The sequence below is a fragment of the Notamacropus eugenii genome, chromosome 3 (assembly GCF_028372415.1).
Source record: "Notamacropus eugenii isolate mMacEug1 chromosome 3, mMacEug1.pri_v2, whole genome shotgun sequence".
Lineage (NCBI taxonomy): Eukaryota > Metazoa > Chordata > Mammalia > Diprotodontia > Macropodidae > Notamacropus > Notamacropus eugenii.
Genome location: NC_092874.1, coordinates 345,765,418 through 345,782,503, shown reverse-complemented (window position 1 = coordinate 345,782,503; position 17,086 = coordinate 345,765,418). Strand labels below are relative to the sequence as shown.

General features: G+C 34.5%; 1 protein-coding gene across 1 annotated transcript in view; it reads right to left on the bottom strand.

The window, feature by feature from the left end:
* Window positions 1–1,691: 1,691 nt before the first annotated feature.
* SNX2 (sorting nexin 2) overlaps window positions 1,692–17,086 on the bottom strand; it is a 78,032-nt gene continuing 62,637 nt past the window's right edge. Inside the window, exons 11-15 of the mRNA XM_072597165.1 lie at window positions 15,738–15,943; window positions 11,360–11,503; window positions 10,004–10,084; window positions 9,817–9,888; window positions 1,692–2,186 (exon numbers count right to left, since the gene is read on the bottom strand). Of these exons, the coding sequence (XP_072453266.1) occupies window positions 2,136–2,186; window positions 9,817–9,888; window positions 10,004–10,084; window positions 11,360–11,503; window positions 15,738–15,943 (554 nt within the window). The 3' untranslated portion in view covers window positions 1,692–2,135. The remainder of the gene's footprint in view (window positions 2,187–9,816; window positions 9,889–10,003; window positions 10,085–11,359; window positions 11,504–15,737; window positions 15,944–17,086) is intronic.

The following is a 17,086-nucleotide window of genomic DNA, read 5'->3' as shown; positions in this document are numbered from 1 at the left end:
ATTGTTTCCAAAAATTTTATTAAATATTGTTGTTTGATAGGTGGAAAAACTTCATTTGATTCCTCTGTGATTTCACATAACACAAGGTGAGCCACCCTTCCTCTTTGACTATAATCTTATAAACAAAAGATTTTGGTTTTCTAGAAAAATAAGTCTATTATTACCTGACCTAGTATAGTGCTTATTCTCACTGTGACTACTTGAGAGCCAAAACTGGGTCTTCTTACAGCATCTACAGTTGTTGGGTTTGCCACAGTTCTAGGGGTACTAATGTATGTCATGTCTCATAGAAAGGTAGCAAAAGAGTCATTTAATTTCAGGGATAGGATTTGAAATTTTTTAGCAAAAAAGGATCTGAAATCTTAAAGAGTATTGGAAAAAAAGGAAACAGAAACATGGAATATCAACCTTCTCTATCTACTCCTTTACAACTATAATCCTCCTCTGCCCAAATGAAATATATTCAGGATATAAAAGACAACTTGGGAAAAGAGGAATAGGAGAGGGCAACAATTATAATTTGCATTCTAATTTTCTATAATGCTTTTAGCCATGCTTACCATGTAGAATACTTCACTGAAATGATCAAGTTTCCTACATACTTACTGCATACTATAAAGCCTTGTTATCAGAAGTCAGATACCATTCAGGGGTGGTAAAGTTAAGTTTGTTGTTTACTCCTTTTTCACAAATAGAATAATGAAGGGATGTAGGAAAAAGTTCTATATAATAAGTTCTATATGCAAGAATTCCTTTTAAAAGGGAATATTGGGGAGGGAACACACTCAATGTTAACTCATTACCAGCTAATACTTTAAAGGAAAGATTTAGACTGTTAAGGCATAGAAAGGTATAGAAATTTCACTCAATTCACAATTTTGTCTAAGTTCACATTTAGTCTTCAGTTACTTTGCATCTTTCTTTAGCAATATATGCTATAGGTTGTCAAACTCTGTCCTGGGGGAAAAAATAAATTTCATGATGTTAAAATGTGTGTATGTGTAAAATTATAACTATATGTGTATTCATATATACATATATATAATTATAAAATGCTGAATTTTATAACGTATGAAAATTTATTTTAGTACTTATAAATCTGGGATAATCAGAACAATAATGGAACATGTGATAAATACATAAAACTTATAACCAGAAGCACAGAAAACATATTTTTTTTTTCTGGACAAACCGCACTTCTGAAGTTATATATGGATAAAACTCAACACCCATAACTTCCCTATTTCTTACCTACTCTAGTGTGAACACTCTTTGGTTTTTTTGAAAAATGGAGAATTTTGTTTTTTGGTCATAGGATCATAGATTTAGAGCTGGGATTTGGAGGTCATCTAATCCAACACATTAATTTTATAGAGGATGAAACTGAGATTTAAAGAGATGAGGGGACTTGCTCAAGGTCACATACAGATAGCAAATGGCAAAGCCAAGATTTGCTCCTAGACCCTCTGACCAAAACCTTTTTCATCTGATCATGCTGCTTGATGACTTCTGATAAATAAACCAGATAAATTTTTTTAGTAACAATTTCAAATCCTATCATGAATAAAAATTAGAATTATGGTAACTAATGGAAACCAAATTTGCTAAAAGAAAAAATATATGCCATTAAAAACACTTTAAAATTTCCTATATATTAACCACCATGCTCAAAAAATCTGTGTAAGCTAGTATTTCACAAGATACAACCTTTTATTATTGTAATCACAAAATCATGACTCTGTACAGGAATGTATAAGCGAACATTAATCAATGCAATTATAATTTGATTTAAAGAGGTCAGATAACAGTAGTAGTAATAACAGAACATGTTGTAAAGAAAAAATATTGTAAAACTTTCTGGCCTTGCAGTGCACTTTTCAGTGCAAATATTAAGACATAATAGTGTTCAATTCAGCAAAGTACTGCAGAATGTCATGCCACAGTCCACTTGATTCAAAGAGGGTCAAGGACATGCAGCTTGTTAATAAAATGTCAGAGTATATAAAAAAAGCCACATGTTAATTCATAAAATATATAGTGGTTTATTTAGATGATTTTAAAGTGATTTCACTGTGGAATTTCGCATAACTGAGAAAAAAAACATCCAGAGAATCTTCTGATTTGAAGTCACCTTGCTAGGCAATAGCTTTGGCTTCAGGTAGGAATGCCTCCCAGTACTTTATGAGCTGTGTAGATAAAAACAAAAGGATATGAACGTTATTTTCCACAGGCAGATACATGCAGTAATCAGCTAAAAGTAGCCTAAGACATTAAAAAACATTAATGTAAATTCAGCTGTAAATCAAATGAGTGGAAATCTTTTATCATTTTAATGAATTAGTTGAATATTATTATATGAATATGTTAACCAGTTAAAAAAAAACATTAGCTATCTAACTGTAAATCACTGATATAAGTACACTTTCCAATAGAGTAAATTGTAACCCCATTCCTACTTCTTCATCCCATGTGACTCTTGCTTATGTTTTCCGGTAGCTCTTCCACTAGGGTGTCAACCTAACTTGCTAAGTTATGTCTCTTAACTTTACAGAAGTACTAGTGCAGCAAGTGGCCTCTTTGTTCACCTGTTTTTAAACTACATATCTAGTTCAATGCCCCTTCTGGTTATAGATCTCTTTACTGGTATCTTTGATGCCACTTCTGCATGTGGTTCACCCTTGGTAACGCAATCTATTCATAACTACTATTACATTTTGGGTGGCCTTTTGTTTTGATTCTCTGAAAGCCAATCTTCCTAGCTTTGCAGCAATATAAAAACGTATTCTTCTATATCTTTCTACCAAGTGTGTGTGTGTGTGTGTGTGTGTGTGTGTGTGTGGCGGGGGGGGGGTCATGAAAGCTCTACTCAATTTCCCAAACCTAATCCAATCCACTCATTTTCTCCAATTCAATTCTTTTTTATTTGCAGTATTCATTCAATATATGTGTACAGATGGACTACACAGCACAATCTGGAAATCTTCATCCATTTGATTTTAGTAGCACACACAATAATTGCATCTCACTCATTTATGTAGCAATGACAATGTGCCAGGCATTGTGCTAAGTGCTTTTACAAATTACTTCACTTGATTATCATAACTACCCTGTGGAACAGGTGCTAAGAATTATCATCTCCACTTTAGAGCTGAGAAGACTTGTCTGGGTCACACAATTAATAAGTGCTTGAGGCTAGGTTGGAACTCAGGTTTCCTGATTCCAGGACCAGCACTCTATCTAATGCACAAACTTATATAAGTATCTGTGAGGGTTTTTTTTTTTTTTAACCAAATCTGCACTTGTCATTCCCCCAGGATAGTGACAAAACCTCTGGAAAATACAAATCTCTGTTACATGCCTCTCTTGATACTAATTATCAAAAGATTAAAGAAAAATTTCTCCACTCTTGCATCTATCAAACAATTTCATAAAATCTTAAGACACCACAAGGAGATAGCTTTAAAGTAGCCTTTTGTTTTACTATGTATGATTTCCCTGTACCAAAACAAAAATTTTGCAGTCAAACAATAAGGAGAGTGGAAGAGTGTATTTTATGCACTTTTCTAACATATGAATCACCACTGTATCATTCCCTGGTTAGACTACAAAAGAATAATATGTTCAGTTACAGTTGTTACATTTTAGGAAGCACAGTGATAAGTCGGAGTTCATGCGGAGAAAGGCAACTAGGACAGTGAAGGACCTCAAAGTTCTTGCCGTATTAGTATCAGTTAAAAGAAGTTAGAATCATTTAGTCTGAAAAAGAGAGGATTTGGGGAGAAGGGATAAGACATCTGTCCTCAGCCATTTAGAGAGTCTGTCAAATAGAATTAAGAATACGGTTGTTCTCTTGACTTGAAAAGAAGAATTAGAAGTGATTTAGAGCAGAAGTTGCAAATTCAGGCTTGAGGTAAGCAAAAACTTCCTAACAGAGATATCCAAAAGTGAAAAGGAACCTTTTGTCTGATGCAAAATGTGTAGAAACAATATATCAACTTGTAGATCAGGTATAGGATGGATTAGATGGTATGGATGACATGGTCTCTGAAGACTATAGCCTGCCTATCCATAATCACAAAACCACAAAGGCTGGTAAAAAATGCAAAGTCTCAGTTCTTCTCAGCCATTCAAGGATCTAAGTCAGCTCCAAAAGACTCATGATGGGAAATGCTATCCACATCCAGAAAAAGAACTATGGAATCTGAATGGAGATTGAAGCATGCTATTTGATCTCTTTGTTTTGTTTCTTCTTTATCATGGTTCCTCCCATTGATTCTAATTCCTCTTTACAATATAGCTAATGTGAAAGTATGTTTAATATGAAGGTATATGTAGAGTCTATGTCAGATTGCATGCTTTCTTGGGGAGAACAGAGGTAGAGAAAACTGAGAATTCAAAATCTTATGGAAGTGAATGTTGAAAAATAAAAATAAATTTTTAAAAAATGTAAAAAAAGAAAAAATGCAAAGTCAGTGATAGAGGGGGTTTGGAAATTTGTGTACAGTAATACACACTATTAGCAGAGAGATGTTAATTGGTCCATTTGAAAAACAACTAGGAATTGTATAAATTTATTAACTGGATTTAGAACCAAAGGAGTTTAATGTCAGAAAGAAAAGTCTCATATATACATAAACACATATGCCTATATAAACATATATACTTATGTACACACATATTCATAGCAGCACAATTTGTGTATGAAAGAGCTGGAAACAAACTGTCCAATAACTGGAGTATAGAGGAAAAAACTGTGGTATAAAAATGAAAGGATTATATAGGAAACAATTTAAAATATGAAGAATACAAAGAAACAGGGAAAGACTTTCATGAACTGACGCACAGCAAAGAAATCAGAAGTAAAAGAACAATGTTCACTAAAAGACAATAGAATTCAGGTCAAATACAATGACCAGTTTTGATTTCTGGTCCTTCTCTTTTGTTAATGTGATAGACCATAAGGGTGTGAAATGTCATTTGCTATTAGTTACAATCATTCTTAACAAATGGTTTTTGCTTAACTATATTTATAGAAAGGTACACCATAAGGGGTTACTGCTTATTGGAAAGTGATTTTGTAATAAAACAAAATGTAGCAACAAAAAATTTGTAGAAATAAGAAATTAGACATATGGGAAAGTGGTAACTGATGAACTCTCCATTGGCTTTTTTTTCCCAATAGTAATAATAACCTTTGTATTTTTTTTTCCAGTTTTGACTATCTTCACCTCTTTCAGATATCTTGAGAAGCAAACCTCAATTGCCCCTAAATTTTATCAATTCCTACAAAGACCTCTTCTATGGCTTAGTCTGGTCCAAGTGCTCCTCTTGTCTTCATTTACTTGAAGCACTTCTCCTTCCTCATGTAGCTCATCGGATGTGCAAATGTGGTGCTTCCACTGTTATTGATGGAAATGTTGGCAGGCTTTTTCATCTTTTCATCTGTTGTTATCCTCCTTCCAGTTTTATCCTTAAATCTTCTTTAGATCATGTAGATCAACTGGACCTCCTGCCGAATTGTTGGTAAGCTCATTTTCCCTCCATAATTTCTCATTGTTTTATGAAGTGATACTTTTTTGTGATTTTCCACCATCCTTGTCCTGTATAGATTTGCAAATGAATTTATTAAACTAGTGGTGTCCTTTGTTGACAAATCTCTGCTTGGCAAGGAAATCATGTTGGATGTCTATGGCAAATTCCAGATCCTTTTTGCTTCCTCATTATAACCACTGCTTTACCTTCACAGGAATTGTTGGTAGTTGCTATATAGTACTCTTTCGACTAAAGCAGAACTTACACAATGTCTCTCCTGTCTCTTAAGTTATAATTCCTTAAACATAATATCAAGTGTGAACAAACTCAAAAGTGCATACTTGATATAAAAAAACTTCATACTCAGAACACTTGTTTTAAAATCACCTATTAATTCTAAAGCCTATATCTTATATACATGTTTTTCCATTAGAATTACATCATTTCCTACTTGTCATTCAAATATGATGCTTTGTACAACTTTTTTTTATTAAAAGATACAAGGTTAGTTTTTTGTTGGAGCTTTCACAGACTCATTTTACTGATCTGTTTAATGTAATGTTTACTGTTTAATGTAATGTTTAATGTAACATAAAGATTCCATGGTAAGGTATATAGGTACTAATAAAGTATTCAGATCAGACTTGTGGTAGCAACCTAGAGGCAAAGTAAATGCCCACAGATTGGGGAATGTCTAAAATAAATGGAGGAACATGAATGATATATAAATATTACTGTGCTTTAACAAATGATGAACATGATGAATACAAAGAAATATAGAAGGACTTCTATGAGCAGATGCAAAGTAAACTAAGCAGAATCAAGAAAACAATATACAAAAACAATGTAAAGGGAAAAAATAAGAAAACAACTAAAACTGAATGCTGCAAACTTATATTGAACAAGCTTGGCTCCAAAGAAATAGAAGAATGTATTTTCTTCCCTTTTTTGCAGAAGGTGTAGACTATGGGGAGGGGTGTGGGGCATGGGGTTGAATCATGCATATAATATGAGAAATAGTTGATGTGTTGGTTGCCTTTGCTGAACAGTCCTTTCACTCTCTGTTTTATACTTTTATATAAGGGACGGCTCTTTGGGAGATGGAAGGGGAAATGAAGGTGTATAAAAACAAAATATATCAATAAAATTTTAAATTAAAAATACTTGTTTAGTTTTCAGTCAAATAGTAAAAATGAAAAGCCTTTCCTAAGGTTTTCATTTGCCCAAGTCCAGAACTACAGAATCTGAAAGTTGGAAGGGATTTCTGAGACCATATGGTTCAACTCATATATGAAAGGAATCCCTATTATACCATGCCTGACAAGTGGTCTCTGCTTGACAACTTCCAAGGAGGGGAAATTCATCACCTCTGAAAGCAGCTCATTTCACTGTTGGATAACTCTAATTTTAGGAAGTTTTTCCTAACATCAGGCCTAAAGCGGCCTTGTGACAAGCTCAACCCTTTGCTCTAGGTTTGACTCTCTGGGCAAAAAACAAAATAAATTTAATCCCTTCTCCACATGATATCCCTTTAAATACTTGAAAACAGCTATCACGTCTCCCCCTAGTCCTCTCATTTCCAAGCTAAACCTAGCCAGTTCCTTCAATTAATTCTCAACTGTCACAGACCCAGGGCACTTTTGACTACTCTACTCTGGCTATGATACAGTGCATCAATGTTTCTCAAACTGAGGTATTCTGTAATAGTCTGATGAGGACAGAGTACAATAGGATAGAGCACTTCCCTATTTCTGAAAGCTATGAACCTCTGGACAGTTATTCAAATTTCTCAGGTAAATTAAAAATGTACACAGTAGAAACAACGCAAATTATTTTGTTTCTTGCTATAAAAACAGCTATTGCCTCAAAACTAGCATTTTATTTTCAGAAATCTTCCCTTTGAGATAGAAAGAAAAACACAAATTCAGTTTATTAACAATTTTGTTATTACTTCTTAAAATAAGAAGTTATATGGAAAGTCAAAGGATAAGAACAAAAGATCTGCAAATCAAGAGACACAACAACAATTATGAAAAACTGTTCCAAATCAATAATGGTAAAAGAAATTACAATCAAAGCAAGTTTGAGGTTTTACCTTACACCCAGTAATTTGATAGACATGATCAAAGACAGAAAAAGTTCATGTTGGAGGGACTTCAAGAAGACAGGAATACTAATGTGTGTGTGTTTTGTGTGTGTGTATGTCTGTCCTTCGTTACCAAAGACCCTGCCATCAGAGAAATAATGACATGACTTGCACTTGATTTTGTTTTGAGCGAGGGAGGGCTGTGCAGGTCACAGCCTCACTTCTCCTCCAGAGCCATCTGAATCCAGTGACCAGATATTCATCAAGATGACTGGAGATGACCCAGGATGAGGCAATTGGGGTTAAGTGACTTGCCCAAGGTCACACAGTTAGTGAATGTCAAGTGTCTGAAGTGAGATTTGAATTCAGGTCCTCCTGACTCCTGCTCTATCCAGTGCACCACCTAGCTGCGCTGGAATACTAATGTAACTTATTGGGAGAGATGTGAATTGGCCTACCTATTCTGTTACACAATTTGGAATCATGAAAGAAGTTTAAGCCAGCAATCCCATTACTGGACATAAATGCAAGGACGTCAAAGAGATAGAAAAGTACCATATATTTACCAAAATATTCACAATAGCACTTTTGGTATACCAAAAACAAAAAAGCAAACCAAACCAAACCAAACCTATTAAAATGGGTACCCTTTAATTGGAGAATGGTTGATCCAAATATATGAATATAATGGGAGATTACCGCACCAAGAAAAATGAGGAATATGAAAATTTAAGAGAAACATCAGAAATATAAATGAGTCAGGGGAAGGAAAACAGAACTAAGGGAACAATAAATACAATGGCCACAATAATGTAACAAAAAATAATAAAAGATAATTGAATTAAGATTAAATGCGAACACCAGCTCGGCTGTAGAAGAGATGGAAAATACTGACTGTATTGCTAATGTGAACACCATGAGTTTTGTTTCACTTAACTCCTTTTTCTTATTATAAGGAAAGGTTCTATGCGTGGCTGGTAGAGGTGAATGTTGAGAGTAGTATTTTATTTTTTTCTACTCTTTATTTTTATTTTATGTAGTATTTCATTCCCCCCACCCCCAGTTACATGAAACAATTTTTAACATTTGTTTTTAAAACTCTTGAGTTCCAAATGCTCTCCCTTCCTCCTCTTCCCCTGCACCGAGAAGACAACTAATCTGATTCAGGTTACACGTGCAGTGGTGCAAAACATTTCCATAAGTTATGCTGTGCAAGAAAACATGGACAAAAAACCTCAAGAAAAATACAGTTTAAAAAAGTACACTTCATTTCGTATTCAGAGTTCTTCAGCATTCTCTTTGGCGATTGCTAGCATTTTTCATCCCAAGTCCTTCAGAGTTGTACTGGACTGCTGTATTGCTGAGAAGAGCTAAGCCATTCCCAGCTGACTGTCTTACTGCTACTTTGTGCACAGCACATTTCACTTGGCATCAACCCGTGGAAATCTTTGCAGGTTTTTCTGAGAGTATCTTGCTCATCATTCCTTATAATATAGTACAGTACAGTACAGTTATAATATTCCATCAAAATCACATACCACAACATGTTCTATAGTTCTCCAACTGATAAGCTTCCCCTCAACCTCTAATTCTTCACCCCTTAGAAAACAGTTGCTATAAATATTTCTGTGGGTCTTTTTTTTTTTTTAATCTCTTTTGGGATACTGACCTAGTAATGGTATTGCGAAGTCAAAAGGTATGCACAATTTTGTAGCCCTTCCCTTTGGGCCTAGTTTCAAACTGCTCTACAGAATGGTTGAATCAGTTCACAATTCCACCAATAGTGCATTAAGGTCTCATTTTTCCCACATCCCCTCCAACATTTGTCTCTTACCTTTTCTGTCCTATTAGATAATCTAATAGGTATGAGGTAGTACCTCAGAACTGTTTTAATAAATACAGAGCTATATTTTTTCATATAGCTATAGACAACTTTGACTACGTCATCAGAAAACTGATTGTATCTTTTGATCATTTGTCAACTGGGGAATGGCTCATATTTCTATAAATCTGAGTCAGTTCTCTACGTTTGAGAAATGAGGCCTTTATCACAGAAACTTACTTCAAAAAATTTTTCACAGATACTATTGCTAACTGTATTTCCCTGATAGTGGTATTTAAAATGGCAACAATAAAACATTTTAAAAGTTATGTGGAAAGCAAACTTTATAGTTTTAAAATCATTGAATCTAGCTTACCTGTTGTTGTGTTTGTACTAATGATTCCAAGTACTTGATAATAACAGTTTTAAAGTCTTTCACTCGTTCCTTCTATTAAATGAAATAAAACAAAATTTCTCATAATTGAAAAAACAAATTCCTTAAGATAAAACTGCAATAAAATATCATCATGTTCTCATGGAAATTAGAAAACTATTATACATGCCTCAAATCTTCCAACTTCCTTTCTAATAGTTTTGGAGATTTGTTCAAAGTCTCTCTCTCCTTGCTGAACTTTGGCTTCCCACTGATAAAGAAAAACACACACACACACATACACAATTATATTTTATCCCCACCGAGCAAAGAAGTTAGTTTTAAATCTACAATGTCTGGTTTATCTAATAAATTAAGTTTCAACATGATACTTTAGTGCCTCAAGGAAGCTCAAAACTGTAACTCTTGAGACCACATTTTTAACTTTTATGTATTCTTTAAATAGAACATACCTCAGCCTTCTTTACTCAAAAATTGTCCATTTTTGAAAGTTTATTAATATTTACTTCCACAACAGAGAGTAACTCAGGACTGGAATGCTCTAGCATTTACCCAAAGATATTCTCTATAGGTAAAATATAACAGATGAAACTCTGATAAAAAATATGTGCTCTACTGATATTATTCTACTTCCCTTTCTATTACATTTTCAAAATATTAAATGATGTCCATGAAGACTTTATCTAAAGTATTTTTCATTTAAATAAAATAAGTTATAAACATATCCATGAAAATACTTTAAATTAAAATCTATGCAGAATAAATTATCTAAAAATATGACTGAAAAAGGTGAAAATTACAGGTGAAATTATGTTCAGAGAATAAATTCCCAGTAACTATCTCAAGGTCTATGGGTAAATAGATCAAGTGCAACAATGACAAAACAAGTTGTGATTAGTGACCAATGAAGCAGCCAAAATAAAAACAACTGTGAAAATTTAAGCTATGCAAATGATGGTTCCCCTTTATATAACAACACTGGCACATACTCTTTAAAGAGCACTTGTATTTATTTTCAAAAATATAAAGTTTGTCCTACCTCTTCAATTTCCTTATTGAAGCATGGCAAAAAAAGTGTATATATTATGACAAACCTCCACAAATTTACTAAAATACCATATATACATATATATGGGGAGAATGTTGCAAAAGACAGCAAAATATAGGATAGCTCTCTTACTCTAATCCTTTTTAGACACTTATATTTAGCCATTTACACTAAACTACAAAAAGGTTCAAATTATAGTAACAAAGGATAATTTAAAAATTTCCCCCCTATAATCTGTCCATCATTTCGACTCATCGTCACTAGGAATAAGCTAAGGCCTCTATGAGATTCTTGTTATTTCAGACCAGCTATGTAGAATTTCTTAAAATAAATCTAAAAAATCCAGAAATATATGAAAACAGCCAAAGTGCCCAATGGTTCAGAAATTAAATACATGAAAAATATGCATTAATGAATGAATTATGAATAACCTAGATCTAACAATGTGAACAGATTAAAAAAACTGACATCAATTACCTCTCTGATTTCATTTTTAGCCTGCTGTATTTTATCTGGTTTGTTGGCAAGCATCATTTTTGCTTCAGCTTCACGTTTTTTCTGCAAGGTAATCTGAGCATCATCCCATTTCTGCCAACATTTCATTCGATGATCAAACACACCCTATAAGCAAAGTATTATCATAATTTTAACAATGAAATACATATATTAAGATTACCTTCAATGCAAACAAATCAGTGGTTAAGAAAAAAGAAAATTCGTATTCCATGGTTTCAGAAACTGACAAAAGACAAAATAAAATGAAAGATAAATCCAAGCAAAATGAGTAATACAATTAAACTGAAGTCCATACCAGAATCATAGAGTCTCAGATTTGGTATTTAAGAGGCCATTCAGTTCAAACTGAACCCATTTCAACAAGGGGTTATCCAACTTCTGTTTAAAGGCTTCTGTAAAGGAACACTGCCTGGGAGGGCAGTCCATTTTATTTCTGGAAAACTTTAATTTTTTATGAATATTTTTATCTTATATCAAGGCTAAAAATTCTTCTCTGTAACTTCTCCACTGCTCCTAATTCTGTGCACTAGGGCCATGAAAAAGAAATCTAATCCTTCTTCCACATGATAGCTTTTCAAATAACTAAACACAACTTTTCTATCCCCCACAAAGTTTTCTCTTTTCTAAGTTAAACTTCCTTTCTTCAGCTTACTTCCTTCAACTAATCCACAGAGGGTAAAACCCACTTTAGGGACTTTTAAGGAGGTTCAGAATAAGTAAGCTTAAAAAAAATTTAGCCTTTGAAGAGATGTCTAACAGAAGCATGTTGTTTTTCAAATGTAAACCAAAGTCCCAGATCAAAGGAATAATGCCATTTTTGTCACCCTATGTAAAATTCCAAACCGCTCACCAATGGTTGGACTAGTTGAAAGTTCTATCAACAAAACATAATTACACCCCTATTTCCATAACTTCTTCTACACTAGCTCTTCCCGCCTTGTTTTCATCTTAGCTTATTTGCTGAGTGGGTACTTCATTTGCACCTTTTCAAATACATGAATTATAGCATTCTTTCATATCATTAATAGTTAACTTTTGAGAACTCTTTGTTCAAATCCTTTGGCTGCTTGTCTATCGGAGAACTGTTTTTTACTACTTTATAGGTAGTTTATATATCTTGAATAGCAGACTTATAAGAGATATATGATAAAAAGATTTTTTTCTTAGTCATCTGTTTCTATTCTATGTTGTATAATTTTGTTAATAGAAACACTTCAATTTATGTAACTGTAATTCAAATTATGTAATTGAAATTACTTTACCTTTTAAATAGCTTCTACCCCTTTTTTGGTTAAGAAGTAACATTCTAAGAACTGCTGTAAAAGATTTGATCTGATTCTGACTCTTAAAAATTAACCTTATGTGCCCATTTAGAATTTCTGCCAGGTTGCTTCCAGTTTCCCTAGAACATCAGGTCAAACAGGAATCATAAAGGAATCACATGTTCTTTCAGTGAGTCCTTTTGCTTGTCTTCTGCAGAATTTCCTTTTCTTTGGCTTCTTTGAAGAAAATAAGTGCCTTAGATTCAAATTTTTCTAATCTACAGATTTAAAAAACTTTTTTTTTGGCTTTGAGAGCAATACATTCTGACATTTTTTCCTTCTTTTATAATTTGTTCCCTTATGGATATAATTTCTCTTTTGAACTAACATTCTGGATTTTCTTACTGTTCTTTTGGGATTTCCCAGGATTCTGTGTTTCATCAAGTGCTGTCCCATTTTCTTTCGTCTTCTAATATTCATTAAGAAAGCTTTGCCGTCTCTTTGAGGGTTTAGTATGCATTCTTCTGGTGATTTATATGATTGTGCTCCAAGTTTTTTCCTCTTGAAATGTTTCATCCTTCAGCCTTTTTTCCTTCTATCCCCTTCATCACTCACTTTCTGATTCCTCCTTTGGTAATGGGTACACCCCCTGGGATTAGACTGGGAGATTGCTTCAGACTCTTCCCACATTGGGAGATTTAAGCTTCAACAGCTTTGGCCCCTCCTATAAGGAGTTACGTGAGTACGGGAACTGACCATAGCTGTTTCTTCAGTCTCCTTTCTTTTAGGCCCAGTGATGCCATGAAGACTGGCTTGTGACCCAGTCTATCCCCACCTCCCCCACTCCCTGGCTTCCTGTAGTTCTCCTTTCCTACTTTCACTGGAATGAATCATCACCTATGACTTTTTTTAAGATTAGAAGAGGGTTCAGAGGATATTCCAGACAGAGTATGTCTGCAGCCTTGTGGAGGTAGGGGAAGGGAGGGGGGTCCCTAACCTAGAAACTTCTCTAGGCAGATAATGGCAGGTTTTCCCTACTTCCTCCACATATTACTAGGCAGAATCAATGCCTGCCACTTGATATGGGGTTGGGGAATGAACAGAGGGGTAAGGCTTGTCTGCAAAGTCTCTGAAAATGGAGGCAATTCCAACATGAGCCTCAGTCACAAACCCACAAGATGGTTATACACCCCTATTGGAAATGTAAAGGCTGGTGGGCAAAAGGTGCTTAGTAAGTACTTTAAGGATTGTCAATTTTTGTGTTAACAAGGATTTTACCTTGCTGGGTGCGGTTTTCCCTTTTTTGTCTGATGGAGTTAGGTGCAGCTGTTCTATATCTGGCATATCATGCTTATTGGGGCATGGGGGGGAGGGGGAAGAGGTCCCTGAGAATTAGTAGGGATTGGAGAAAGTGTGTAGTCCACTGTCTTGGTGTCTTCATAACCCAGAAGTCCCACTTGGCACTTTCAATTATCGCAGGCTGTACCCTGCCCAAAAGGTCCAGACTTTTAGCAACAATATTCTCTTGGTCAATGCTTTCTGGCTATGAATCATGGAACAACACAATTTTGGAAGAATCACAATTACAGGTAACTAAAGAGTAATGAGGGAGAAAGTAACGGTAAGTAGGTTGTAGTATACTAATAATGATGATTTGTGTGTGACAAGTACCTAAATCATCAAGGGTATCACAGGCAAAACTGTGCAGTGGAAAGCATACTGGTTTTAGAATCAGAGAACCTGGGTCCAAATTCTATCCCTCACACTTACTGTGACCTTAGGCAAGTCATTGAACACCCCTAGGTCTTTGTTTGCTTATCTTTAAATTGAAAGGACTGGAGTTTTGAAGAACTTGGAAGTTCCTTCCAGGGTTAGACCTATGATCCTCCAGAAGAAGTTGGCATGGTACACAACGCAGTGCAGATCTGCTGTTTGGGATTCAGTTCCAATACTCATTCTGCCACTTATCTGTACAAGCATATATAAGTCACTAAGGCATATAGAGGGGGTGAGGGGCATTGGATTAGATGATCTCTAAATTTATGAACAGAAAATGAGGCTGGCCAGTCACGTGCTAAAAGCAAAGAGTAGAGAGCTCAAGTGTATCTATAATAAATTAAAGGAACTGAAGGAAGAATGATAGGCTATAGATCCTTTTTATTAACAGATCTTTTATGAATGATTTGTGGGAGGACAAGGACAGGAATGGCACAAATCAAAAAAGCATGGATGAGTTTCAATCTGCTTTGGTGGAGGCAAGGATGGAATATCCATTTAGATTTGATCACAGATCCACAGAAGTAGTTCCACAATCCTGAGATTTTGGTAACAGTAAATGATGCAAAATTTGTAACATTTTAATGACTAAGCTTTTCATTTGCACCCTCTCTTCACACAGTCCATGTTCTAGCCAAAATGGAATATTCACTAAAGAGAAGCTGCACTCTCCCCCTCAGCCTTTACTCATCTTTTTTCTTCTTCTTTAGAATGCTCTCTCCAATCTTTGTTGATGTGAGATTTTGAAATCCCAGAAAGTCCAATTCAAATGCCACTTTTTCCAAGAAGGTTTTCTTGATCCCTATGATATGGGACTATTTGTCTTACCTTATAAGACTTTGTAATTTTCTTTAAAATATCTAAAGCAGATATTTTCCAAATAACATTTTGGATCTTATAACAATTGTTTTGGTTAATATTTAAATTAGTTGGCTGACATCTAAACTAAATTTTTATCTTTAATGTACATGTTCAGCATTTGATTTTATTTGGTATCCCTTTCAGTTATTAGAAATATTAATATGTTACTGAATTGTCAAGTCAAATAGCTTTTCAGGTCAAGATATTCTAGTCCTCAAGATATAATCTGTGGTTATTTGTAATTCTGTGTGTGTGTGTGTGTGTGTGTTTATACACATATATACACACATATATGTACCACGTACATTTATGTGCATGTTTTTAAAATAACCAATACACAACACAGAAATATTCCCAATATAAATCTTCTCCTGTTCATAATAAGGGCCAAGTGAGGAGCAGGGGAGGGAAGAGTCAAAAGTAGGGAAAAGAGAGCTTACCTTTACGGCAGCAATAAGGCGGATGTAGTCACTGAGCAGCTCTGAAAATACATAGAAGTCAGCAAAGGCTTGCTCCTGGTGTAGCTGGTCTATCTTCTCCTCCACCTCAGCAAGCTGAGACAAAGCTCGAGACAGAGCAGTGTGGTCCTCAGAATTACCCAGCATGGCGGCACTTTTAGCAAAGGCGGCTGTGTTGGCCGAAAGTTCTGAAAAAGAAGTGTGACAACTTTTAGCAAATGAGTACATGTACAATTTCTTACTCATGTCTTTATGTGCTGTCATGTTAGTAGTCACCATGAAAAAAAGAGTATGAAACAATTAAACATTAAGCACAATACGGTAGACACTCCCAGAAAATTCCTGGCAACAGGTAAGACTTATCACTGTCTATGTTTTCAGAGGCTTTAATCAGGGGTGGGGAACCTGTGGCCCATATGTGGCCCTCTGGTCTGCAAGTGTGGCCCTATGACTGAATCGAAACTTCATAGGACAAATTCCCTTAACAGAAGGATTTATTCTGTAAAACTTGGACTCAGTCAAAAGGCCACATCCAAGGACTTAAAAGGCCTCAAGCTCACAGGTTCCCCATTCCTGGTTTAAATAATTAAGTACCAAAAATCTTTAAGGAAGGAGAATAATAGACTGGAGATTATCTTGAGCTTTTCCATTCCATTAATGAATGTACCATTAAGAAGTATAACATGCAAAGAGATCACATAATCTTTGACCTGCAAACTTATTCATCATTGAGTGCTTATAGTTCCTAGTGAAACAGCTATTCAAATAAAAGAAAATTCAAAAGAACAATTCAATAGCTATTGAAATAGAGAAGTGAAAACTATAGACACATTAAAAATAAATGTACTTTTCCTTCCTGGATGTCCAACAAAGCTCAGAATGAGGTATTCAAATTACATTGAAACTCGGTAAATGAAAATTTTATGTATTAATAGAGCTGTTACTATTTTAATTAAAATGGCACATGGGAAAATTATTTACTAAGTATTATGGTAAATATAATGTTGTTTAAAAATATACCCTATTCTCTTAAAAGGACTCAAATATGAAAAAATTTCTCTCTGTATGTATACACATAAGTTTTACTGTAGAACCTCAAGGAAGTACTATAGTTTTCCAGTTCTTTCAAAGTAAGAATAAAGTACTTTACTTTTAAGCTTATACTACTATCTAAAGAAAAGCAGAATCAAATGCAAATTTTTTAAAAAGACATTTAAAAAAAATCTTGATGCTTTCTTATAATGTAAATTAACTAAAATTTATGCCATTTACTCATATCCCAATTCAGAAATATACTTAATGTACATGAAGAAACATAATGGCATAGAATA